Source organism: Ostrinia nubilalis, chromosome 5 (genome assembly GCF_963855985.1).
Source record: "Ostrinia nubilalis chromosome 5, ilOstNubi1.1, whole genome shotgun sequence".
Lineage (NCBI taxonomy): Eukaryota > Metazoa > Arthropoda > Insecta > Lepidoptera > Crambidae > Ostrinia > Ostrinia nubilalis.
Window position 1 is genome coordinate 9,369,166 of NC_087092.1, and position 26,530 is coordinate 9,395,695.

Genomic DNA, 26,530 nt, shown 5'->3' on the forward strand with positions numbered 1-26,530 from the left:
TAGACTTGCAATTTCTGGCGTCTGACCTATTCTGCGTTCTAGGTGCGATTAGTTTCACTTTGTGCCTAATTTCTATCACTTTAATTGACCAACTCAAGGTTATTTTTTAAAAACTAAAGTAAAATAAGACAAATTAACAAAACAATTATTTATTTTCGAAAGATATTAATCTAAGTATAACTAGTTAACAACAAACATGAGTTTAACAAAAGACAGTCCTTGTAAAAGTTTAACAACTTTATAATTGTCTCCATAGCGCAATAAACGCTTGTAAAACAATCTAAATCGACAAAAAGATATTATAAAAACTCCTTTTTTCATAGTTCAGTTCTATTTGGTTGTTTTGAAACCGTTCATGCCAAATCAGTTGTAAATCTGTGAAATCTTATTTAGTTACGCAACAAATATCTATTACCCGTTACAATCTGTCCAGGCTTTTGTAAAACCGACACGCTCTACTAACATTGCTAGTGTTGGCTAACATTTCCAGCCTTAATCTCTTACGCACCCGCCACCGCTTCATCGAACGAAGCTTCGTGCTCTGACCTTGATAACATGAACTCGGGTAAAGTGACACCTAAAGCTGCACTATAGCGAGGCATGGTCTCAGCCCAGAAAGCACCCTTTGAACTATCGCCTGCAAACTCGTCAGGCGCAGCTATATTCGTCTCGTCCACAATTTCAGCTTTTGTTTCTGCTTCTGATTCAACGCTTCTTTTGGACTTATGTGATTTCTGTTGAAGAGCTGTCGCTGACGCAGCAGGAACTGCGCTGGCAATAGGATTAGTTGCAGCTGCAGCCGCTGCTTGAGGAGCTTTCTTACGCTTTAACTTTTTGCCGTAACCATTCGTTGCGACAACATATGCAGCAGATTTTTGCGCTGCGGGCGGCGCACTCGTAGTTACAGTTTTACTTTCGGCACCTTCATTAACCTCATCAACTGTTGCTGGTTTTGAAGTAAATTCTTTAACTTCCTGGTAAGCTAAATGGCTTCGTTTTGGAGCAGACTCCGATACGAACATGCATTCTTCGTGCTTCAAGCCATTCTTATCGACGCACTGGAAACAAGTCATACCGTTCTTTTGCACTTTTTTACATGTAGACCTGTCTTTCTTTTTGAATTCCGCCAACACATGTTCTACATCTTTCTTTGGTTCATTGTCTGTATAAAAGCCGGGCAAAGCTTTTTTGTAATTGTATGGCTTAGATACTGAGTCTGACTTTTCTTCAGAACTTTCATCACTGGCAGCTCTTAATGCCTCGCTTGGTTTGGGTTTTGAAGTGTGTACATAATAAGCTTTGTACTTTTCTCCGGAATCATCGCCTTCGTCTTTGTCTGCGGCTTTGTAACTGCTATAGGGTTTATGTTCCTCGCTGGAAGAAGATGGAGTATACTGCTGGGCATCGTCCTTGGGATTTTGATATTTTGCTGATTTTTTCGGAGCTTCAGACTTTTCAGCTTCTTGTGGTTCATCGGGTTCATCGTTACTATCGAACTTTCTTTCTTTTGAATAAGCGTATTTGTTGTTTTTGGGCTCTGCTACATACGAACAAGATTCGTAATTACCGCCAGTTTTTTTATCTTTGCATACCATACAAGTCATATCGTCTCTCTTGACTTCTTTGCAATTTTCTGGATTTTGTTTTATTTCGGCAGCTTGCTTTTCCGACAGCTCCTTTATTCTTTCATATTCCTTGTGGTCATATCCTGAGTCGTATCCATACGGGTACTCGTAATCCTTGTTGGGGTCCTTTTCTTGTTTGTAGGCACTGCTGTAAAGTGAAGAATCAAAAGCTTTAGGTCTTGAAATGTATTCGGCTTTGTAACCGTAAGGGTCGTCCTCGTCCTCCTCACTGCTTTTCCTCAGATTTTCTTTTTTTCTTCCACTTGTGTATCGTCGAATACGCGATGGTCCTGCAATATAAGCATTTGGCTTGTAGTTTTGTTCGTCGCGTTCTTCTATTAATTCCTCTTTACGATAATTCAAAGGATGAGAAACTTCGACATTTGTTAGTGCAGGTTGAAAATATGCAGCGACAGATGGATTTTTTTTCAAAGCTGCTAAAATTTCTTCACCCTGCTCAGTTTCTTCAGGTTTGTACACCTTATAATCGGCGTCATGTACCGTACGAATATCATAGCGTAAAGGCTGCAAAATAGGCTGCGCTTGTTGTTGCTGTTGTTGTTTTGGCTGTGCTACTAGTTGCGCCGGCCTCCCAGGCGGGTTAAAGCTTTGACTCGCAATTGGATTAAAACCAAAGTGTTCAGCAGAGAACGCATTTTCTCTCGGTGCCACTCGAGCTTGCAATGAATCGATGGAACTACTGACGATGGTGTCAAACAATCGCGGATATTGGCTCTTATCTACTTTTAGTACTGCGGCGGCAATAGGATTCGAAGCCAGTGAGGTAATGCCTGAAAAAACAATATAACTTGTTTATGGCATTTGGTTATACCTAATCACTGCGTGCATGCAAAGCTTTTGTGTGCTACTGTGTAATTATTTATGCTTATATAGTTACCTGAATCCTCCGAGCTGAATATAGGCGCAAAATCCAGGGGCTGGACGAATCCATTGTCTTTTTCCTCCTTGCAAAGAACTCCCTCACATATCACCCATAATAATAACTGTAACAGGCGAGAACAAAATTATTTCAAAGTTTAAGCGCTAAAAATATTGACAGTCTTCTATTCTATCACAGATTCGTACCAGACATCTGAGTCTATACATTGTAAGGATTTGGGTATAAACCCAAATTCGATTTTAAACTCAACTTCTTCTCACTGTACCAAGTTGTTCTCGTTTAGTTTGGGATGAAAGTAACGTCACAATATTGCAATGACAACGTTTTATAGGCGTCAACATTGCGAAGGTGAAAGATCGGTGCAACCGAGCGCGCGCGCCACTCAAGCGTGACGTAGTGGACAATGTCCGCTTGCTCCATCCGCCGCCCGACTGTGGGGTCAACTCTGCACCTGCAGATTGATTAGTAAGTGCACCCGTGAAGCTTATCAAAACTAATCGCTCTCCCTTTTGCCTCGTAGGAACCTGCATTGTCAGCTGCCAATGGCAACTACCACCATTACTACAGCTACGTTGCGGGAAACCCACTCGTAAATAGCTCAGCTGAAGGAATTAATATGTGCGATACCGCTAAACCTTTTAAAAAAACATGGTTCTATGATACATCGCCGATGGTATATTCCGCATTCCCGCCTCTAACTGGGAATTGCTATAAGTCTAGGTCTTTATAATTTTATTTCACAAACTGGTACCTACTCTTTTATTTTGCTCTGTAACTATGTGCATTCTATTGCATATAAAGTACATAAAGCAACAAAATAGACTTACACAAAGTTAGTACTACCGTCCTTTGTTGAGGTTAAATACATTAGGTAGTCGTTTTATTAAGATCACTCGTGCGTGCGTCTAATATTTACAAAACAGCTACCACTACCATTTGTTCAAGAAAATCTTTGATGTCGTATCTATTCATGGCGTAGCTATACTTATTGTTACATCATAGCTCATTCCATGCATTGTTTTTTTTTTACATTGTTATCGAAGTAAATGTTTACTACATCAATAAATTAGTTCTAATGGTTGGGACTTTATATCACCGGACAATGTAGCTGCATCGATTTCTTATTTACTTATTAGCCAACATCACATTACATTGTCATTTATTGGCCAACAACAGAAAGTAATTTAGTCATCCTTGTATACAGTCAATTAAATTAGAGATACACATATTATATCAAAGATTAAGGGGTGACATTCGTGTTGTCAGCCCATAAGAATGGCTCTAAATCTAAATGTTTGTCTCAAAGCGCTGGTAGGGCTCAAAAGATAAGGAGACATGTAAAGTGCCCCATAAGGGCTACCTTTTCTTTTTTATTATTTACTATATTTTGACGTTCATAAGTGCCACTTGTGGTCTAAACTGAATATTTTTGATTTTGATTTTGAAATTGTGAGGTGTATCTAATACTCTTATAAATAAAACAGTAGTAATAGATCACTTAATTTGATGTCTACTTTTTCTTAGTGTTATTAGGATCTAATGTATACTTAGACGTAGGCGTTTAAATTAGGAAAGAAAGAAATAATTTTATTTTCGTTCATCAGAATTAAGTGGTCTTCTATCACCATCAATAAAATAAAAAAATAAAGTATTTAATTGATTTTATATTTGAATTAGGTATAAATAAACTTACATGCATATAAGTAGATAGTTAACATACTTTGTGAAATATATTTAATTTCTAATAGTAAATAAATGCAGTTATAGACAATTTAAATATAGACAATATTATTTTGAACTAAATATCAGTCATTTATAGTGAAATTCATCTCACACGGATTATACTGACTAGTGAAAAATACACATACCTAATTAGAAAAAAAATGAAGAAAGAATCTCGAATCCATTTAGAGTAGGTACAATACGAGATTATCTATGTCTTACAAAGACATTGTTTTTAATGTTTTTTATAGTTTCCTATTTTTTTATGATACTCTCGCTCGGCTATCTATAGTAGTATAATACTCTTAAAGACATGATATTTAATATTGCGTATTACGTAATCATACAATTATTTCTATTTTTTACATAACGGAATAAGAACGAAAGACACACAATCCCAGATCAATCTTCTTCCGTCATTGTTTGGTAGCACTTTCTTCAAGTTTTTTCAGTAAAACTTGACTCGCCGGACTACTATCGGATGCTAATGCCGCTAACATCGATTTCTGAAACCAAATAATTAAAGTTTAATAAAACATGCTTGAACAGATTGTATGTAACATGTAATAACATAGTTTCGTGCGCTGCTTATTAGCACTGGCCCTCACTATTGTCCCCAAGCACTGTTAGCAGTCAAGGTTATTGTTATAATGGGTCTTGGTACGTGTCGCATTTACATCTTCGTGATAAATACATTTTAGGGCAAATTCAAATGAAAAATTGACAGATTATTCACTACACGTCAATTTATTTATGATAACGACGTACGTGACTGTAAGTCAAACAGGTTGCTTAGGGTAAAAGTTACTTACAGCCATTTTATTATTACTTGGCTCTTGTAGTTTCTGTGATAACATCCATAAATTGGCAGCCAAACTCATCATCGTAGCTTTGTTGAGCTCTCCACGTCTCACAACTCTCCAGAACATTTCTAACGCTAAGTTATGCTGTTTCTTTGTTTCTTTAGCGTCGCCAAGCATCTTCAAAACTACCAGCAACTCTTGACAAATATTTGTAGCATGTTTATCAATCGCCTCCAGAAATTCTTCTTCACCACCATACAACTTGTCATTTGAAAGGACTGTAAAAACAATAATTTTATTAGTCATTTGAATAAAATATTTTACTTTAACGGCAATATTTTTAAAATAAAAAACGCCTTCAAACAATCTAATTCTTATACAAAACATGTAATATTAAACATAGAAGGCAAATGGCTTGAGTTTTAGTTGCTAGTAAACAGATAAAATTTTTAGCCACGCCCACTTTTCTTGAGGTCTCCAAACGACAAACCTGAATCAATGTGGTATGCGTAATTTTCTTGCGTCATTTCGCTTAGCACATCTAAAATGCGTAACAATGTTGCATAATATAAGGGATCAGTTTTCTTCCAGTGTATTCTCTCTATCATCTTGATGAAGCCACTCAATAGATATGCCTTGCAGTTGCTGTCCACGTTATCCTGAAAGTACAAAATAAAATAAAGACATTGAAAGTCTATGGAGTATTGTCTAGAATTCTAGATAAAAATTAAGTCACAAAAATATAACTTACGGGCATTATCAGCATAGTTGATAAAAAGTCGCTCATGATGCCACTGACTTTAACATTAGTCGGTTTCCTTTGTCCATCCTCGAGGAGAAATTCTGGGATATCCGGTATTAATCCGACTAGAGCTTTGAAATTCGCTTCGGCTAGAAAATATGAAATAAGTTTTACACATAGTAGATTAAATTATGCAACAATTATGAGAATTATTAAAGAATGCATAGAAGCAAATAAACTAAGAGATGTGGTGCTTTTAATGTGCCTCGCTAACCGATTTCAAGGGCGAAAAATTACATATTGTATAGCCGGTGCTTGTACAGACAACAGCATGTTAAGCTATACACTGAGCACTGATTGAGGTATCGTATTTATTTGTAATAGGTGCGATTTTGCAGTAAAAATGAATGTGCTGTTGACTGCCTACAGCGACTTATCTAGCCCATGTAGCGCATATGTGCATTCATTAACCTATCGCCCTATAGTAATACGCGCGGCTAGTGGCGCCCGGCGCCTCCTAGGACCGTGCGCCCGTGTGTAACGAACTTACCTATACTAACCTTACTTATACATAGGTAAGGTAAGTATAGGTAAAGCCGCCTCACTAAGCATGGAACATTTCATGAATAGCAGGTGAAAAATCATATGACATGAATTTCATTAATCACACCTGCTATTTAACTTCACATAGACTGCTATTTTTTCACAGTCAACGAAATCACGAATCACATGAATTTCATTCATTCATTCGAGCGAAGTCCGTGAGCGCAGCTCTGCCAAGCGACCGAGCGAGTAAGAAGGAATGATTTGATCATGTGCGTGTTAGAAAAGGACGAGAGATGTGATGACGGACGAAACTGGGCATTTTAAATATGAACTTTAAGCTCAAAGGTGTAAGGTTTAGATTTCCTTGTCATGATTCGTATGATTTCATTAGATAGCAGGCAGATGAAATGAATGATTTTTCACTAGTCGCGCGGTTATTGATGTTACTGCATACATGCAGTACTGTGAAACTGTTTGTTTTTTGTTGTGCGACATAAAATGAAACATATATTGTTACATTTCATATTTAGCTAATTAGCAATCGTTCATCATACTTCATTAAAAGTAGCACATTATATGAAAGAGCTACATTATTATAACACTGCGAATAAAAATCATTGCCTGTGAAATTTCGCATGTTTTATCATATGAACAAAAATCATCATTTCATAGAATGAAAATGAATGAAAAATAGCAATTATTTCCATGCCTAACTACCTTGTCCGATGCAGTTGTTGAGCAGCGCCACCTGGCCGGCCAGCAGGTAGAGCTGCGCCCGCGCCAGCGCGCACGGCAGCGACGGCACCGTCACGAAGCAGTACGCGGCGCACGCGCGCTGCAGCCAGCGCAGGCGCCGCGCGCCCGCTCGTGCTGCTAGCGCGTTCACCGCCTATACAACGGTTCACTCACATTAATGTCAGATCGAATATTAAGGCTAGGTTGCACCATCTTCACCCCAAGGAAAACGCAAACGTGGTCGACCCAGGCAAACTTGGCGGCGCACTGAAGCGGACGAGGCGAAGAAGATCGGCAAGACCTGGAGCGAGATCAAGCGAGAAGCTCAAGACCGAACGAGATGGAGGACTGTTGTGGACGCCCTCTGCCCCATCTAGGGGACATAGGACCATAAGTCAAGTAAGTCAAGCACCATCTTACTTTAACTTTGACAAACGTCAAAAATATATCAAATTCCATACAAAAAACACCGGTTATAGTTAGTTACCGTCAAAGTAGGACGGTGCAACCCACCCTAAATATTTGTATTAGAGTAAGCGCACACCGTTGATTTTTCATCGGCCTATAGTTTAGTCGGGCAGTTGATCAGTATGGGCATGTATGGGAGTGCGCACACTACGCCGATTCGATTTGGCCGATTGTTCATACAAATTAAAATCGTGCACAACTATCGGCCAACTAAAAATCAACGGTGTGCGCCTACTCTTAACAGCGAAGCGCTGGTAGGGCCCAAAAGATAAAGAGACATAAAGTGCCCCATAAGGGCTACCTTAATTTCATTTAAAAAAAGACTCATAATTGCCAAAATACTGGTCCTAATTGTTTTTTTTTTTTTTATTGAATGAATCACCAGTGAAAGTCCTTTGGTTGAAAACATAACTTAAGCCCTACAGTATGCCCCGTGAAGTTGGCGTCGTGGTTTCTGTTTTTTTTGTGCGCACCAACATAGACAAATAACATCGGATATAAATTAACCCCTTATAAAATAACACAGAAATACAATTTAACAATAGTGTTACAAAAGTTTCTGATAAATAATTATGCGCGATATAGGCAATAAAAACATTGCAAGTTACATAAAAGCCAGTGCGATCGTAAATGTTGCATAGACGTTTAGTATTTCGTACCTCAAATATGATGTAAAGAACTTACGTGAACCAAAGCTATCAGAACTGCGTCAAGTTTTATGAAAGCTGATCTGCATTCTACATAAAAGTTTAGTTGCTGTTCTAAGTCATCTTCGTAAGTAACTGCTTGCACGAATTTGTTGATCAGTTCCGCACACACTTTACTCTCATCATCGACCGTTACAGCACTAAAACAAAAATATCATTATTATGATTATGATACTTACGGTAAATCATAGTTCTTAAAAGGTAATTTAATAACTCACTTGATAGAATCGTGCAATATGCAGCACAGCCTCATCAAACTGGAAATAATGATGTGATCCTCAATGTGTACTGAGGTGTATCTTGAGAAGAATATGGAAAGTACAGTTTTGGCCATCATCGTACGAGCGTTCGCCGTCTGCACGAGCTCAACTAGGGGCATAAAGGCATCCTGCAATCAAACACTTGTTTATTACACAAAAAGGACTCTTATTTATTCGTTTTATTTTATTTTCTTTGACATTTACACATACCATCAAGAAAAGTTCCTCAACATCAGGTATAAATTTGAGCATCCTCCTTATGACAAAATGAAAATTGCCCGAAAATTCATCAGCAGGTTTGCCACACTTGATCATGTAGCGGATTGTCCCTCGCAATATAATGTTGACATGTTGAGTCTAAAAAACAAAAGACGACACTTTAACGATAATGTACTAAGGCAGGATTCATATTTACCGGCGCGAGTCGCAGCGTCCGTTCGACCAAAAATGCTGTGAAATGCGCGCCTATCCGCTGGAATACGCTCGTAGCCGACCGGCTTCAGACGCATGCTCGCGCATCCGTCCGGATTGAAATGTCAGTTATTTATTTATTTATTTATTGATAAAGGTACACCAACAGCAAAACACATTTAAGACATTCACAGTATACAACACATATTGGGGTTTTAGTTTAAATATGTTTGCCAATTACAGGTATACACAACAATTTCCAAAACATTGCAGCTTATTAGATATATTATTTATGTATACAAAACACTAAAAATCAGTTAATCAGTTGTAAGCAATTACGACTCTAAGAACTGTTAATAAAATACTATTTTCTTTACGGCCGTGTAAGTGCGCTCCGACATCGTCGGTCAATGGGTATCGTGAGAGCATTTTGCAAAAAAAAATGTTTTATGATTATTGCAAAATCGCACTTAATATTACACAGTTGTCTTAGTTAATGCACATAATATTTTGAGGTCTTACCGATAAATGAGTACAAGCGAATTGCAACCACGGCTCCAGCACTTGCAAAAAGTGGAAAGTAGACTTCAAAGTAGTGGCTATCTTCCACCATGTTTGGATCAATGCTTCTGACGACAGCTGGCGATGACTTTCGGTGTTGCACAGGTGCTCTCCAAGTGAAGTGAGAATTTCACTCACTAAAACTGTAAAAAAGACTAGACTAATAACTGTCTTAAAATGTTATTAGGTGTAGGTCTTAACTCAGTCAGTGCCTGAGGTATGGGAGGCGCAAATGGGAGGGGTGACATTGGCATATTGTGAAGTGACACGGCATACAAGTCTGAAGTCTTCCTGACGTTTGACCGCACAAAATCACACTCCCCGTGCCGCTCCTATATACCTCAGGCACTGACTGAGTTAAGCACTACTAGACCTATAAAATTAACTCAAAAACATGCATGCATATATCTAGTCTTATAGTCCGGGGACGAATCCTTAGTGTGACATACCGCGCGCTAAGCAAAAGGTTATGGGTTCAATTCCCATCTAAGGCAATCGATTCATTTATGTTTAAAAAATAACAAGTTTTTAAACAAACCCATTTTATCTGAAGACTTTTGTACTAATTCCAAAATCTTCGAGGATTTTTTAATGATACTTGGTGAATCAAAAGCGTTTACGACGCAATAGAGCAGTAGTTCACTGAAATAAAAATACCATGTTGATCAAAGTATAGTTATATAGATAGGTAAAGAAAATTAGAAAAAAATTCTGAGTAATATTAATTATTTCTGAACAAAAGTTTGTTTTTTTATTAACAAATATAGGTTTCTTTTCATTACAACATCATGACTAGGGATGAGAAACTGAATTTAAAAATTGAAATGTGAAAATAACACCTACTTATTTTCCATGTCTTCACATTGTTGCAGTAGCTCATCTAAAAGTGTATCTTTACATTTATTTGAGTTGAGTGTGCCATGAAGGAGCCAATCCACAGCTGGTACATACAGGTTTAGATATTTGTCTAATGTTAGTAACTGGGCTTCAAACTTCCTTATGATCATAGGATGGAAGATCTGAAACATACAAGTTTTTTATAATATTTTTGAAGAATTAACTTGTTTTACTTACTAATATTACTACTAATTAACTGATACTACAAACAAGGTGATCTTCACACACAACGAATATGAGCTCGACGCATAGAATTTAAAATTTAATCAAAGGAGAATATCTTACAAATGTGAAAGTTTGTGAAAAACCGCAAAAACTACTGAACAGATTTTTCAAGAAACTTAGAAAGGATTACTGTTTAATTTATAACGACAGTGATTAACTGTATGTAAAGAATATAAAAAATTTAGAAATTCAAAGCAAAGACCTTTACCTGCTGATATTCTTCAAGGAATTCCTTTAGATTTGAATAAAAGAATTCTTCACTCTCTTTACCCAGCAACTTTGAAGCAACACGACATAAATATAGTCTAAGATAAATAGCAACCAGGGGGTTTCCAATTCCTCTAATCATAGTTGTAAGTCTCGCTATTACTGGCTTTATTTCATTTTTCGATATGAAAGCATAACACTTGAGCAAAGACATCTCCATGTATAAACGTGGCAGCAGCTCCCTAATTGAAGCCATCTTAAACAACCAGTTTTGGCAGGTCTCTTTAGCAGTTTCAGGAATTTCTCTAGGATCAATATCATTTATATCTTTCACTTCATTTGGCCTGAAACATTTAATAATAAAGATTTTATTGTTTTATCAATATGAGAGATGACAAGAAATGTTTTAAACTTATTATGATAGCTTAAACTTACTTGAAACTTTTTGCCTTTAGTCTGTCAAATACTAAAACTCCAAAGGTATCCAAAATATCAGTGATCAATACAAATTTACTTGGGTAGAATTGCATGACATTAACATCAGACAGTAATTTAGAACACTGGATACCTATTTTAAATGCCTTTACCCTTTGCTCAGAATCCCAAGCCTAAAAACAATAGTTATCATTTTGGATTACATTTCAATAATTTATTTTACTGTACAAAATGTAATGTAATTTTGCTACGTACCTTTTTTATTTCATCATTCAGCATGTTAATTTTCGTAACAAACTCCTGCTGGCTCAATCCCATGGTTTTCCTAACTGATCCTTCATCAAAATCATCTAGCTGTTCAAGTCTGTGTTTAACTTTTTCATTCAAATTAGATACTTGTCTAAACAGAGCTGAAAAAGAATTAACTTAAAAAACGAAAAAAAAAACAAGAAAAAATATTAGTTTAGTAGAGTATAGTAGAATCATTCAAGGCAGTTTATATTATCTGAGACTAGATAATCAAGAATAAGGCAAGAAAGAAGAACGGTCACGCCCCATACAAAAAAAACCCAGACCCGACAGAAAGGAGACATACGTACTGTTAGGCCGGGCTTTGATAGAGTCTTTTTAAAAAAGGCTAATTATTCTGGCTAAAATAAAATACAGTGATTGGATTTGAAAGAGGCAGCCGTCACGCACGAGTGGTAGCGAAGAACTGGCGAGCCCGTGAAGCGGGCGAGCCAACTCGGGCAAAAATGCTGATGCCGCAGGATTTTCTGGGCATCAGGGGTTTTATGTACATCAGAGGGATGTAACACCTCCCCCCATCAAGAATAAACTTAGGGGTTAAATCTCCTAAGTTTATGGGTTTAAGTAAATTTGTCTATAAGTTCCTGCGAATTTTGGGGAATGAGGTTCCCGGGTTCTGTTCGGATTTAGGTTCTACTTTAGGAGTGGTACGAGTAATCGCGAGTTCGGTTAGGTTAGGTTAGGTTAGGTTAGGTTCGACATCGTGAGGGGTGCGATGGTGAGGGACCTCCACGTGGTGCACCCCGGGCAACGTCCGCGTGGTCTTTTCACGCGGGCGGCTGACTTCTCACCTGCGCGGCAGGTTGCGTCAATTCGGCGGGCCTGTCGGGCGACCCGTAACCCACAACGGAGTGGGCCGGGGGCTGTCGGGGCATTTGCCCGGGCCGCGATGCAGGGGACATCTCAGAAACCCCCCCAATCCCAAGGTCTACAGGGGCCGAGGGGACGCGTGGTCGTAGGGTGTACGGCCGCTACCCTGCTTGAGAGAGGGTGTGGGCAGCTGCGCCCGGAAGCAGTAATCTATGACATGGACACAAGGAAAACTAAACTACCCCAGGGAGGTACCGGCAAAGCCGGAGAATCCTCTGCCGCTACGGCGGTCACGGCCCACGTATCTGGGGGGGCCGCACCGTGTTCTGTGTCTTCGCCGGCGAATGCGCCGAAATCTTGCAAGGTCGAATTGACCAGCTTTGACCGAGGGCTTCGGAATATGTTCGGAGCTAAACCTAAAATCGACCAGATCGCTAAAAAGACAGTTGAGACTGCCGTGGATACAACCCGCGGTGTGACTCCTGTCCCAGAAAGTAACCCAGACTTGACGACAGCAAAGGTGGTGGTTGAGACTCCCCCGGTTCTACCCGGGGATCTGACTCCCACTACCCGCAGCCGCTCCCGGATCAATAGTGAGGACTCCGTCACTCGGGCTGCCACCAAGCGGCGGATCGAGGAATCGGAAGAGTCACAGTACTCGGATTTAGAAACCGATAATTCTGAAAGGGTTGATCGCTTCATTGAAAGATGCTTAGCAGCCGACACGGATGACTCTTGCATGTCGACTGAATCGGCTCCGTCAACAAAACACACAGCATCGTCACGTGGCGGCAAAAAACCCCGGGGCCGTGGTAGAGCTCAAACAAGCGGGGAATATATCGGCTTGAGACAGAAGTGGGCTGAAGAGAGGTTGCTTGCCAAGGAGCAACTTGAAGACTCCGAAGAATCAGCCATACGACTGACTAACAAAATGAAGACGGCGCGACTTCGCGCTCAGGATAAATCGTGCATACTTACTGCAGCAGAGCTTATGGAGACTATCCGCACAAGTGCTCAGGCGGTTTTCAAGTGCGCGGGAAAGTGCAGTAAGATCAGAGGCACTGAGCAGGGGGCCTTTAAAGAAGCCGCTTTGACTATCGAGGCAGCAATCACGGCACTGGCTGATCGGCCTCCTGATGAAGAAATTCACAGACTAAACGTTGCCAACTCCCTCCTTAAAAAGGAATTGGAGGAACTTCGTCAGGAGGTTCGCAACCTCAAAGAGGAAAGGAGCAAGGTCACCCCAGCCATCATCACTGCTCCTCCCCCCGTATGTTCTACACAGGCAGGTGATATGGAGAGGGAAATAATGATTCGCGTAGGAACTATGGTTGACGCCAAACTGCAAGGCATAGAGGAAAGACTCCTCCCAGAAAAGCGCCTTCGCCCATCTTTGGCAGCAGACAAAGCGAAAGTACTGGCCCCAGCCGAGGACTCAACCGCTCTCACCACGAAAAAACAAACCGGCCCAACCTCACGGGCGTCGGCTAAAAGGGTTGCCCCAGCACCCTCCGTAAAGAGTGCACCTGCAAAAGCTGCAACAACCGCAGCCCCTCAAGCGCACACCAGTCAGAAGGAATCCTTGGTTGCCGAGCCTCTCGTAGCGACCGTGGAACTAGCGTCGCCTCCTAAAAGAGGCCGCGTTAGAAAGAAAGGTAAGGGCAAATCTCAACCTACCCCCATGCCTACCCGTCCAGAACCTCGCCCGCTTCCTCCACCCCCCGTGTCCATGGATGCTGAGTGGACGGAGGTTGTAAAGCGTGGTAAGGGTAAGAAGCAAGGAGGCCAAGCCACACTAACCAGCGCCAAACCGCCTAGCCAACAGAAGGCTGGGCCGGGCAGAGAGAAGGGCAAAGCCCGCAGGGTTCGTGTCCCGAGAACGGCCGCAATCTCGGTCGTGTTTACGCCGGAGGCCGCTCGTCAGGATCCACCTCGTGACTTCCAATGGTTTATGCACATTGCAAAGCAGCAGGTGGATCTCGCCCAACTGGGCATAATGGACGGCCTCCGCTTTAAGCCAGGTCAAACGGCAGCGAAGCTCCTCGTCCTTTCTGGTCCAGACGCGGAGGAGAAGGCGGATAGGCTGGCTGCTGCCCTCCGTGATGTCCCCGCTTTCACAGCGGAAATGGTCGCTATAAGGCGACCGATAAAGAGTGAAGACATCCGACTGTCCGGTTTGGATGAATCTATCGAACAGTCGGAACTCGCTACGGCTATTTCCATCAAAACTGGGTGCCCACTAGAACAGATTAAAGTGGGTAAAATAAGCGGAACCCGGGACACCCGCAGTGTCATCGCGCGGGTGCCGTCGAAAACGGCGAAACAGCTGGCAAGTCTACGTCGGCTACTTGTAGGATGGGCCTCGGTGCAAATTACGTTGCTAAAACCGAGACCTTTGAGGTGTGTGTCTTGTTGGGGCGATGGGCATGTTGCTCACAAATGCGCTGCCAACGTCAGCGACCGCAGTGCACTCTGCTTCCGATGCGGTCAGCCTGGGCACCAGAGGAAGGAGTGTCCCGCCAATGAACCCCGCTGTCTACTTTGCTCAGCGGTAGGAAAGGCAGCGGACCACACGCTGGGGACAAAAGATTGCCCTCAGCCGCAGCAGAAGTCGAAACCGGTGCTTTCTGGGCCCGGCCGAACGGCTAGCCTCATGGAGGTGGACGCGGGGGCGTCCGCTTCCTAACACTGAGGCCCGAAGTGCGCGCGGAGTCCCCGCGTGCTTTGGAGAGATGACCCCTTGAAGGGGTCTGTAGAGCGAGGCTGCGGCCGATGCGTGGGGGCAGGCATGCGAACGATTCACCGACTCGTACGCTGCCCCACTAAGCGCGACCAGAGGGACCCGACTGGTTTTTAGTGGGTAGGCCTTGCCCTTCAGGCGAGGAGAGTCCCACATAACTCATCGGCTCCCCCGGGCCGGTGAGTATGCAGTTTCATGCATTTTCCAGTCGAAAAAAAAAAAAAAAAAAAGGTTCGACATCGTGAATGCTGCCTGTTTTTATTTTAGTAAAATTATTATACTTATAAACTATTACAATTATGATTAGGAATAGGATAAACGACGAATAGTGTGCCCCGTATTTAATGATATGTGGTTCTTGAATAACTTTATTTAATTCGGTTAAAATTTTATCATTAGTGTATTTTCCAAAATTTATTTTATTCAGATCGAGATCTTTTAACTTGATGTTGGGTACACCATCGGCCATTTCCTTGAATTTATGGACATTACAACAACTGTCATTAATCAGATTAAAGTCTAAGTTAGATGAAGGTAAAGTTATATTTAATACATTATTTTTAGGTATCAATTGGGTATCTTTACAATAAGCTTTACAAGATGTTGGAATTTCTATGATTCCGGTTCCTATAATATTAGTTTCTAACGTTTCGGAGTTTGAACAATCTATTGACAATTTACTTAAGGTGGATTGAACAAATATCCACTTATTATTCCGGAGTGGTTTCCAAACGTCCAAATTACCACGGATGAATTCCGTTCGACACTGATTAGGTAGTTTTGTTATTACTTTAGATAATAGTTCACTTTCACAATTGGGGTTTTCACTGGTTGGGAACACATTCACTGATTCACAGATATAGTTTTGTTTATTGGTATGTTTGCACTTTTCGAGGGAATCCAAGTTATTGTAGTGTAGTTTGTCCTTTGTTATAAGGATATACTTATGGCTAGGTATTACAACGCTGAATGAGTCTGGTGTTGTTAAGTTATGAGGAGTTGGTAACGGTATATTATTATACAAATAAAACTGGCGTGGACCTACTAGGGGCACTTGTAGTACAAACATTATCTTATTACTAACATAATAGCTAACTAAATTACTAAGATTTAAAATAACATGAATCAAATTTATATCTAAGTCTACGGCAAGTTCCAAATCACTGGGTAAGTGTCGGTAGTTATCGGCAAGCTCTCTATAAAGTTGTTGCGGAGTTATTACTGACGGATGAATGACATTAACATTACTAAATAAGATTGCATTGATTATGTCTTCGATCTGAAACGATAAGGTAAGCAAAGATGATTCTAAATTGGTGAAAATTTCATTTATTTCGGAAGTTATTAATAGACTATTGGTAGTATCAGAGATATTTATAAGTTTGGCTGAGAGCTTGTTGATAGCTGCACTGAGATTATCTTCGTTAATCTTAATTTTACTTAATGTTTCATTATAAGCGGATAATACAGATGTAGTGACTAATATGTGATCTTTCATTAATGAAGCCAATCTCTTTTGGTTGTTTTGTACATGTTTTATAGCCGCATCGTATTTGATAGCATCATCTTCGTCCAGAGTACCGAAGATCTGCTTCATAAGGGAGCCTATTCCGGGGATCCATGCGCTACGTTTTACTCTACTGTCTATTAAATGAGTTATTGAAGAATAATCTTTGATTATATCTTTAAAACGGATTGCAAAAGGTTGAAGGATGTTAAAGCACTCAGAATTATCTAGCGGTTTTATTTTTTCGCAAATGAATTTGACCTTATCCAGTTCCTGATTAATATTTTGTATATGCGGCCTTATATATGAAATATCTAATGGAATCAGTATCCTTAGATTTCCACTAATGATTTTGGCTTTTCCAATATAATCAAAATAGATGCCCGAACTTGTGGGTATCGGTGTTATGAAACTTGGCGTAGCCGTAGCTGACACGCTGAAAATAAACAAATTAAAAGTAAGTTCTAACGTCTAGTGATAACTAACGATAACTAACCTATTATATTACTTAACTAAGGAGAACTGGGAAAGACGCCAGCTAATTTCACCTCGTCGCAGTGATGTTTGACGTGACGTCTATTGATTAAAAGAGTGAGGGTATTGTTGTTGTGAACAGCAATAACCTTGTATGGACCTTTCCATATAGGTGAAAGTGCTTTACGCAGTCTTACATGATTTTTTAAATACACAAAGTCTCCCACTTTGTATTTAACTGGACGAGTCCTACTATCGTAGTAACCTTTGGATCTTTCTTTGGATCTTTCGATGTTTTCAACAGCCCGTTCCCAGGATAATTTAAGTCGGTGTTGGAGCATCCGGACGTAGTCGGGATAAGTAGTGAGGTCTTGACTGTAAATGGAATCGGGAATAAAGGCCTTGTGCCCAAACAGTAGTTCGTAAGGGGTGAAGTTCGTGGTACTATGAATGGCTGAATTGTAAGCTAGGATAGCCGTGTAAACGTAACGGGGCCAATCATCTTGGTTCTCGTTAACGTAAGACTTCAGATATTCTTTAAGCGTCGAATGACTTCTTTCCAGAGCTCCTTGAGTTTGTGGATGGTACGGAGTGGACCATATCTGTTTTATTTTGAGGAAGGAACAGGTCTTTTTAAAGAGGTCAGCGGTAAAGTTTGTGCCTTGGTCAGTGAGAATGGAAACTGGGATGCCAAATAGGGAAATGAAGTGGACCAGACAGTCGGTTGTTTCTTCGGAAGAGACACTACGTAAAGGATAAGCTACTGAGAATTTGGTTAGATCATCCTGTATTGTTAGAATATATTTAAGTTTTGCGGGACCTGATTCGGGAAGTGGACCTACAATGTCCAGGGCTATTCTTTGAAAAGGGCTAGTAGAAGTGGTGGTTATCTGCATGGGCGCCTTGTTAGTTCGTCTTAGGGCCTTGTTTTCCTGACAGGAAGTGCAGTTTTTAATATATGATTCTACATCGCTTTTCATTCCTTTCCAGTAATAGCGTTCTTGGATTCGGCTTAGCATTCGATTGCAACCCAAATGGCCAGCAATCGGGAGGTCGTGATTTTCTCTTAGGATTTTCTTTATTTCACTAAGGCTTGGATGAATTATATTGTTGTGGTAGATATTTACTGTAATATTAGTGTCGTGGAAAAGGTAGACAATGATGTTGTAGATTTTAGCAAAAGAATGTTTTTGGAATGGATTTTTAAAGTCGGGTAATGCGATTTCGATTACGTCATCTGTTGATTCTAATAAGTGGTTTCTTGCAGTTTTCAATGTTTGGAATATTTCTGGGTAAGTACACTCGTCAAAGTGGTTTACTTTCGGATAGATGAGATAAATTGATTTATTATTAATGTCAGGGATTCTTTCGAATGAGTATAGTTGTTTTTCTGAATACAGTATTTCTTTGGGGTCTGTAGCTTGTTCAAGAATTTCGGAGATATAGGCATTCGATTCGTCTAAATCGATGGACGTAGGGACTAGTAGGATTTTGGCATGAGATTTCAGGAGGGATTGATTATGTTCTAACACCTTTGTGTTATAATTTCTGTTCTTATTATTGATTTCTTTCAGGAATTTGGAGTAATCATCACCGAGGGCTACGTGTTCTGGACTTGAAGGTAAGTTGGGACTTAGGTTAAGTGTTTCAGGATTTTGCAGGGGAGAGTCAGGCGCTGGGAGGAGCAGAGGTGAGGTATCTTGATTTCCAGGTGATGGATCGGGAGCATCTAGGAGTGGCTGAGGAGGTAAGTTTTCTTGCATTTCAGGATTGGATTCAGCGGGAATGTTTTTACTTGTAGAAGGTCTAGGGTCAGGAGTAGTTGTAGTAGGAATTGCAGGTTCAGAGGATTGAGTCGGGTTAGTTTCTTCAGGACTGGATGGGAATGTGATTTCACGATCATCATCTAATAGGTCAATGTTAGGTATACTGTCACTGTCATTTTCAGAAGTATGCGGGAGCTGAATATTTAGGTCATCCAGCGTGAGCGGACTAAAAGGTAAGTCATTATTTCCGTTATCAGCGGATTGGACAGGATCAAGTTGATTTGGAGCTTCTAATTGCGGTGGAGAGTCGGTAGGGATTATTGGATTTACAGGATGTCGAGATAATGCGTCAGCATTGGCGTTTACTTTGCCTTTTTTATATTGGATATTATACTCGAACTCTTCCAGTTTTAGGCGCCACCGGACTAAGCGAGACCCGGGGTCCTTGCAATTAAAAAGCCATTGAAGGGGTTTGTGGTCTGTGATGATTGTGAAACGGGTTCCATAGAGGTAAGGTCGGAACGTTTTAGTGCCGAACAGGATTGCTAGGCATTCCTTTTCAGTCACACTGTAATTGCATTCCGCCTTATTGAGAGTGCGAGATGCGTATGCAATGGGACGGTCTCGTCCCACGGGACCTTGGGATAATATTGCGGATATCGCATAGTTGGAAGCGTCGCAAGTCAGAAGGAAGGGTTGTGTAAAGTCTGGATAAGCTAAAATCGGGGCTGAGACAAGTTTGTTTTTTAGGGATTCGAATGCGAGTTGTTGCTCGTTTTGCCAATTAAAAGGCGTGTCCTTTTTAAGGAGGGAAGTTAAGGGTTTAGCTAGTTTTGAGAAATCTGATATGAATCTCCTATAATAGGAAACTAAACCCAGGAAAGATTTCACATCTTTTGGAGATTGTGGTACTGGAAATTCTGTTACAGCGTTGGTCTTGTCGGGGTTAGGCTTAACGCCATTTTCACTGATGATATGGCCAAGGTAAGCCACTTCCTTCCGGAGGAACTCACACTTGTCTGGCTGGAGTTTTAAATTGAAATTACGGATTCTGTCGAAGACGATTTTGAGGTTGTCAATTTGGGAAAATAGGTCAGGGGAGTACACGACGATATCGTCTAAATAAACGAAGCATCGTGTACCCTGAAGGCCAGAAAGGCAGTTGTTCATGAGTTTTTGGAAGGTGGATGGCGCATTTTTAAGCCCAAATGGCATCCTATTGAATTGGAAATGCCCCTGAGGGACGGAGAACGCGGTTTTGGGTGCGTCTTCAGGAGATACGAGAATTTGATGGAAGCCCGAGGTAAGATCCAGAGTGCTGAAGTATTTGCTCTTGCCTAGCTGGTCGAGGATTTCATGGATTTGGGGAATTGGATAGGTTTCGCCTATTGTGATGTTGTTCAACTTCCTATAGTCGATGACAACTCTCCATTTTCGTCTTCCTTGGGAATCTAGTTTTTTGGGAACTATCCATATGGGAGAGCTCCACGGCGATGAAGAGGGCTCGATAATGTTTTGGTCAAGCATTTGGTTGATTTGCGATTCTACCTCCTGCTTATGGCATTCTGGGAATCTGTAGGATTTGGTGTGAACGGGTTCGTCGACTGTAGTTTTGATTTTGTGGTCGAGAGCAGTGGTGAAAGTTAATTGATCGCCTGGCAAGTGGAATATATCTGAGTATTGGGAGCAGAGATCTATAAGAGCATCTCTCTCTTCTTGGTTCAAGTGATTTGCTCTGAGTGAATTTATAACTTCTTCAGTTCGTTTGGATGTCGTCTGTCTACTAGTATGGACAGGATACGCAGAGGTATGAAGAGGTTCCAGGTGAAGATTGAGATTTGTTTTGATATTTATCGGCTGTTCTGAGGTATTGGCGACTGTTATGTTAATTTTATCATTTTCCTTGACTTTTACTAAGCAGTTTGATATTAGTAGGTTCTGGGATATATGCTGATCTAGAATGACACCTTCTTTAAGGTCAGGATTAGAAACTGAACACTCTATTACTTTCTCTGAGCGTGCTGGAACGGTGTAATAAGGATCCGTGAAGAATAACTTTAGGATATGTTTTCCAAGCTTCAGGGCTTCGCGCGTGAAATCGATGCTGCCATTGAATTGGTTAAGGAGGTCGTTACCCACGATGCCGTCGTAGGGGAAATCAATGTCTCCCACTACGTGGAATTTGTGCTTGATGGAAACTTTGGGTTTGTCTTTTAAGTATAACGCCAAATTAAGTGAGCCCAACGTTGGGACGGATTCGTCAGCAGAGTTAAAGCCTTTAAGTTTGAGCTTTTCCTCGTTCAGCGGAGTTTGAGGTTTGATACACGACTTTTTGAGTAGGCTTATTGAAGAACCTGTGTCAATTAAAAGCGACAGTGGCATTTCAGAAGCGGCTGTGTTGATTACAACGTGTGGTAACGATTTGATTGAGGGATCAAATGATATTTCGTAAATTTGTGTGTTTTTTCCAGTTAGCGGAGTCGTCAGGGAAGGCCTGCGCTTGGGTGTAGTGGATTTTGCATTTGATACAGTGGTTGACTTTGACTCAGCGGATACAGTGGATACGGTGGTTGGCTTTGATGCAGAGGATACAGTGGTCGCCTTTGGTTTGGCGGATACAGTGGATGCAGTGGATACAGTGGATGCAGTGGATACAGTGGATGCAGTGGATACAGTGGTCGCCTTTGGTTTGGCGGATACAGTGGATACAGCGGTCGCCTTTGGTTCGGCGGATACAGTGGATGCAGTGGATACAGCGGTCGCCTTTGGTTTGGCGGATACAGTGGATACGGTGGATACAGTGGATGCAGTGGATACAGTGGATGCAGTGGATACAGTGGGTGTCTTTTCATTTGGAATCAGGGTTGGTTTGCGTTTTGGACTCGCGGGACACCGCCGGGAGTCCACTACTCGTTTAAATTTTCTGAGGGATTGAAGTCAACTTCGTCATGACCCTCGTCGTCCTCCTGTTGGTCCTGGTTGAAGTTGACCCTACGGAACTGAGGATTTGGGGTGTTGAATGGAGGTCTTTGACCCCTCATTCTGTTATTGTATTCTCGTTTTCGACAGACGTCGATAGTGTGCCCTGGGGCTTTGCAGTATCGGCATACGACGGTGGAATTGGAACCCGAAGGTTGAGGTTGAGATTGAGATTGAGAACTTTGTTGTTGGTTGTTAAAATTCTGACGGGGTTTCGTGAATCGATTATTGTTATTGTTGTTAGGTCTTTGGTCGGGAACAGGTTTCTTGTACAGAGTCTGTTGTATCCTTTCTTCGGATACGGCGAGGTTTACGGCTTCGTTGAGGGTTGATGGTGAGCGACATCTCACTATATTGGAGATACGGGGATGTAATCCCATTAAGAAATGGTGGAGAGCGAGATCCTCCATTGCGGCTGTCCTACCGGGAATTTCTTTGATTTTAGTTTGCGACAACGATATCTCCGTCAGGAGTTGGGACAGGCATGTCTCGACTCGGAGCGCGTATTGGCTGACGTTTTCATTACCGCCCTGCTTACTTTCTTGGAGGTCCATTAGCAGGTGCGCATAATGTTTACGTTCACTGAATTGGGTTTTCAAGAATTCCTTCAATTGTTCCCAATTGGTGAATTCTTTTATGGAGCACGCGACTTCCGCTTTCCCTTGAAGTTGGCATAATATGTATTTAAAAACTATATGTTTTTGGGTTTCCGTGGCTAAGTTGTAGGCGTTGTTGCAGTTTATGATAAAAGAGTTTAAAGTTTCTCTACTGCCATCGTATGGCTTTATGAATTTTAGGAGGATACTGAGGTCTAAATTCATTGCAATAGTTGAGGGAGCAGGTTTTCTGCCCCTTTTTTCCCTTTGGACGTCCGCTACTGGGCTTGTGGCTCTATCGTCCTCCGACATTGGCAAGTCCACGTCTACCGGTACGGGGAGCACGTCCTTGGGTACTCTGAACTCTGATTTTGACATTTTGAATTGATGTAAAGTTAAACTTCTTAAACCGTAAATGATTACAAAAGGAATACACGATAAAATTGGTCACAACGCCACACAAAGAATTGAGTCAATTGAATATTAGATAAGGTACAAAGAACAAAGGCCAGACTCACTACAATGTTGCGTAGACGGCGAACGTGAGCGCGACGACGGGAAGCGGCTGCATTCCGGAGCGATAAGGGCGTCTCAGGCACGGTGTTACGCGTTGATTGTCTTGAGTTAGGATGATATTTATTTCAGGTTGCGGCAAATCGGGATACGGCGGAGCAGGATACAGCAATGAGATTCTTCTTCAGGATGCAGTGGAGATGGTAAGTATTTTCTTTCAGGGCCAGCGATGATGGTGAGTTCGACGACGGTTGCGGGACACAGCGGGAACAGTGGGACACAGCAGATACAGCGGGACACAGTGGGACACGGTGAAATGTAGCGGGACACGAAGAGGTACAGCGATGATGCAGTGTGATGCGACGAGAAACGGTGAGATACGGCGAGATACAGTGAGATACGGTGAGATTCTGAGTTCGAACTTGGATCACTTGCACACACACTGTTTGTTCACTATACTATACTTCGGACGCGGTACCGAGGATTTTATAAATCCCTTGAGCTGCCACCAATGTTAGGCCGGGCTTTGATAGTCTTTTTAAAAAAGGCTAATTATTCTGGCTAAAATAAAATACAGTGATTGGATTTGAAAGAGGCAGCCGTCACGCACGAGTGGTAGCGAAGAACTGGCGAGCCCGTGAAGCGGGCGAGCCAACTCGGGCAAAAATGCTGATGCCGCAGGATTTTCTGGGCATCAGGGGTTTTATGTACATCAGAGGGATGTAACAGTACCTCAGTTTTTTTGTCATGTCTTAATTAGTTAAATTATATATTTTTTATGTTCGAAATCTATATATAACACCAAAATACCCTTTGTTTCTGTTCAGGCGTTATACAAAAACTAATACAAAATGCCTATTTATCACCAAAATTGATAAATGTATGTACCTAAATGTCTATTACAGCTGCTATGGAATGTATCTAGGTGACCTGGAGATACAGCAGGATTATACAGGGTGGTTATACATATGGAACGATAAGTGATATCACTCGATTATTTCTAAACTATACAAGATATCGAAAAACTAGTTACTGATTCTGAAAGTGCTTCATGAGCTCTTTCAAGTGGTACCAATAATAGGTTACAGATTATGGAAGCTGGTAACATTGAATTTTTGGATTTTGTAACTTCTCGTTTCCACCCTGTATAATTCGGCTGTATCTCCAGGTCACCTAGATACATTCCATAGCAGCTGTAATAGACATTTAGGTACATACATTTACCAATTTTGGTGATAAATAGGCAATTTGTATTAGTTTTTGTATAACGCCTGAACAAAAACAAAGGGTAATATTTTGGTGTTATACATAGATTTCGAATATAAAAAATATATAATTTAACTAATTAAGATGACAAAAAAACTGAGGTATGTCTCGTTTCTGTCGGGCCTGGGTCACAAATGACCGTTCTTCTTTGTTAGAGTTTATATTTTATTTATACACAAATTAAAAGCATACTAACTTTTTTCTCCCCCAGGCAGAAAACTGCTTACTATTGTGAGTTTTTCGCCTGTGGTATATTTGTTAAGTATAACAGAACGCCTTGTATTCCATGAGTTCTTATAATTTGTGACATCATCGATAGGAATATCAATTTGGTTACATTCCTATAAAAAATGAATTTAAATTAGTTTCTGGAGGTCCCAAAATATTGTTTTATAGAATACTAGCTGACCCGGCGAACTTTGTTCCGCCTTAATGGCAATAAATAAGCAGACTTTTTTTTAAACGGGATAAAAAATCCTATGTCCTTCTCCTGGCTCTAAACTACCTCCCTAACAATTTTCAGCTAAATCGGTTCAGACGTTCTTGAGTTATAAGTGGTGTAACTAACACGACTTTCTTTTATATATATAGATTAATTAATAAATTTATGTTTATCTATGGCTACATTATACTTAAATTCAATTTAAATTGTTACTTGCCTCCTCTTGTTTCATCTGCTCAAACCTCAAAAGTGGGTCTACTTCTTCAAATGCATTACTCCATTTAGTTAGGTTGTCCATCAAAATTTTACTGGTGCTCTCTTTCTGTAATTATTATTATAGTCTTTTTCACCTAAGATGATCCGTATGACGTTTCGAGTTTGAAGGATTTAGAGATGTCACATAACTAAACCATAGCGATTTATCTATCGATTTTTTTCGAAGAGTTAGTAAAACCTACTTTTAAAGAAATATTTTGTATAGGTGTTATTTAACAAAAAACATGTTTTTTTTAATTACAAATATTATTGTAACAATTTTTTATTGATAATATTCAAATTTCATGGTTCGTGTTCAAAAAAACGATTCCTAAAAAGTACTGGTTCTGTTTCTTTAAATTAAAAACTATTAATTTATTTTCAATGCGTTTATTAAAGTCAATAATCGAAAAATGTAGTTGATTTTTGTGATGTTTTTAATAACTAAGTATTCACTGCAATCGATTAATGAACCGCGGAAATAATCGATTATATTATACAAGAAATACCCCAGCACTAAATCTATTCCGTTTCACACATTGCGTACATTAAATTAAAAATATTTTTACATCGTATTTAATTAAAATATAATCAATAGACTCAGATTTTACTATATATTCCAAGACAAGTAGTTAATTTTTTTTTAATATATTGCTAATAAAATACAAATATTTTTTCAAAAATATTCTGCATATGTAGTATGCGTAATATGGATAACCTTGAAGTGTCATACGGATCATCTTACGTGAAAAAGACTATAGTAAACTTAAGTAAACAATAAATCACAAAATATTCACAAAATATAAAAACAATATTCAGTAAATATCAAACATACCATAACATTTATCACATTTACTTTTAGAGGATGAGAAGCAACTTCAAAACTAGGGTATTCATGTTTTTTCAAAGTAGGTTTCTTTCTTGAGGTCCTGAAACATAAATAGAATTACCATAATATGCACCATCTGACTTTATAAATAAAGTCAATTCTGAAAACATCATTTATAATCTTATAATATTATAGTTACAGTAAAAGTTATGGTGACGCATGCAACCTTATCCAACCCAGGGTTAATATCACTACTCCATGTACTTACAATTTACTCTAAAGCCTATTCGTGATGGTATGGTAAGGTATTTAGAGATGAAAGATCTGTAATCATCTTGTAGTTACAAATCATACTTACCATTCGTAATACACAGGCATCTTACAAGCAATGTGCAGAACAAATTTCTTCTGGTTCACTTCTATGGTTTATTAAGCCAAGGCAAATACAATTTTGAAAGTTTCAATTAATAGTTTTTATCATTATTAAATTTAAAATCAATAAAAAATTCGAAAACAACAACACTTTACCACCAGACGCACCAGACTTGACACATCTGTCAGTCAGTGACAGTCAGTGTCAAAGTTTTTTTTTAATATGCAGTTTTACGGCTCTGGGTATCACAGATTAGACAGGTCAGTCAGTGAACAGTGTGCATAGAAAGGAGGAAGTTAGTAAAGTTGGACAACACTAGGTGGTGGGCGCTACCGTCAATACCGGATCGCTGGTTCCGATTTTTGCCAGGTTGGAAAATACTGAAATTTCATTTGCAGGAGGGCGCTGCCATCAATTCCGGATTAC

At 40.2% G+C, this 26,530-nt stretch overlaps 2 protein-coding genes across 4 annotated transcripts; both read right to left on the reverse strand.

Moving 5' to 3' along the window:
- Window positions 1–133: 133 nt before the first annotated feature.
- Window positions 134–2,845, reverse strand: LOC135072254 (neurofilament medium polypeptide). 2 transcript variants are annotated; one of them, XM_063966193.1, is made up of 3 exons: window positions 2,712–2,845; window positions 2,524–2,629; window positions 134–2,416 (listed from the first exon to the last, which is right to left on the reverse strand). In XM_063966193.1, exons 1-3 carry the CDS (start codon window positions 2,730–2,732, stop codon window positions 501–503), a joined length of 2,043 nt encoding a protein of 680 aa, XP_063822263.1. In that variant the 5' UTR covers window positions 2,733–2,845; the 3' UTR covers window positions 134–500. The 2 variants fall into 2 exon arrangements, with proteins under 2 accessions (XP_063822263.1, XP_063822264.1); XM_063966194.1 differs by having other exon boundaries at window positions 134–1,915; window positions 2,712–2,836.
- A 1,330-nt stretch (window positions 2,846–4,175) lies between these two features.
- On the reverse strand, window positions 4,176–26,292 carry LOC135071848 (VPS35 endosomal protein-sorting factor-like). 2 transcript variants are annotated; one of them, XM_063965683.1, is made up of 18 exons: window positions 26,090–26,292; window positions 25,738–25,831; window positions 24,865–24,969; window positions 24,402–24,546; window positions 11,501–11,655; window positions 11,246–11,418; window positions 10,812–11,154; window positions 10,325–10,500; window positions 10,020–10,123; window positions 9,443–9,624; window positions 8,720–8,866; window positions 8,468–8,637; window positions 8,227–8,389; window positions 7,057–7,228; window positions 5,803–5,942; window positions 5,542–5,710; window positions 5,061–5,329; window positions 4,176–4,754 (listed from the first exon to the last, which is right to left on the reverse strand). In XM_063965683.1, exons 1-18 carry the CDS (start codon window positions 26,107–26,109, stop codon window positions 4,665–4,667), a joined length of 2,817 nt encoding a protein of 938 aa, XP_063821753.1. In that variant the 5' UTR covers window positions 26,110–26,292; the 3' UTR covers window positions 4,176–4,664. The 2 variants fall into 2 exon arrangements, with proteins under 2 accessions (XP_063821753.1, XP_063821752.1); XM_063965682.1 differs by having other exon boundaries at window positions 11,501–11,670.
- Window positions 26,293–26,530: the final 238 nt, after the last annotated feature.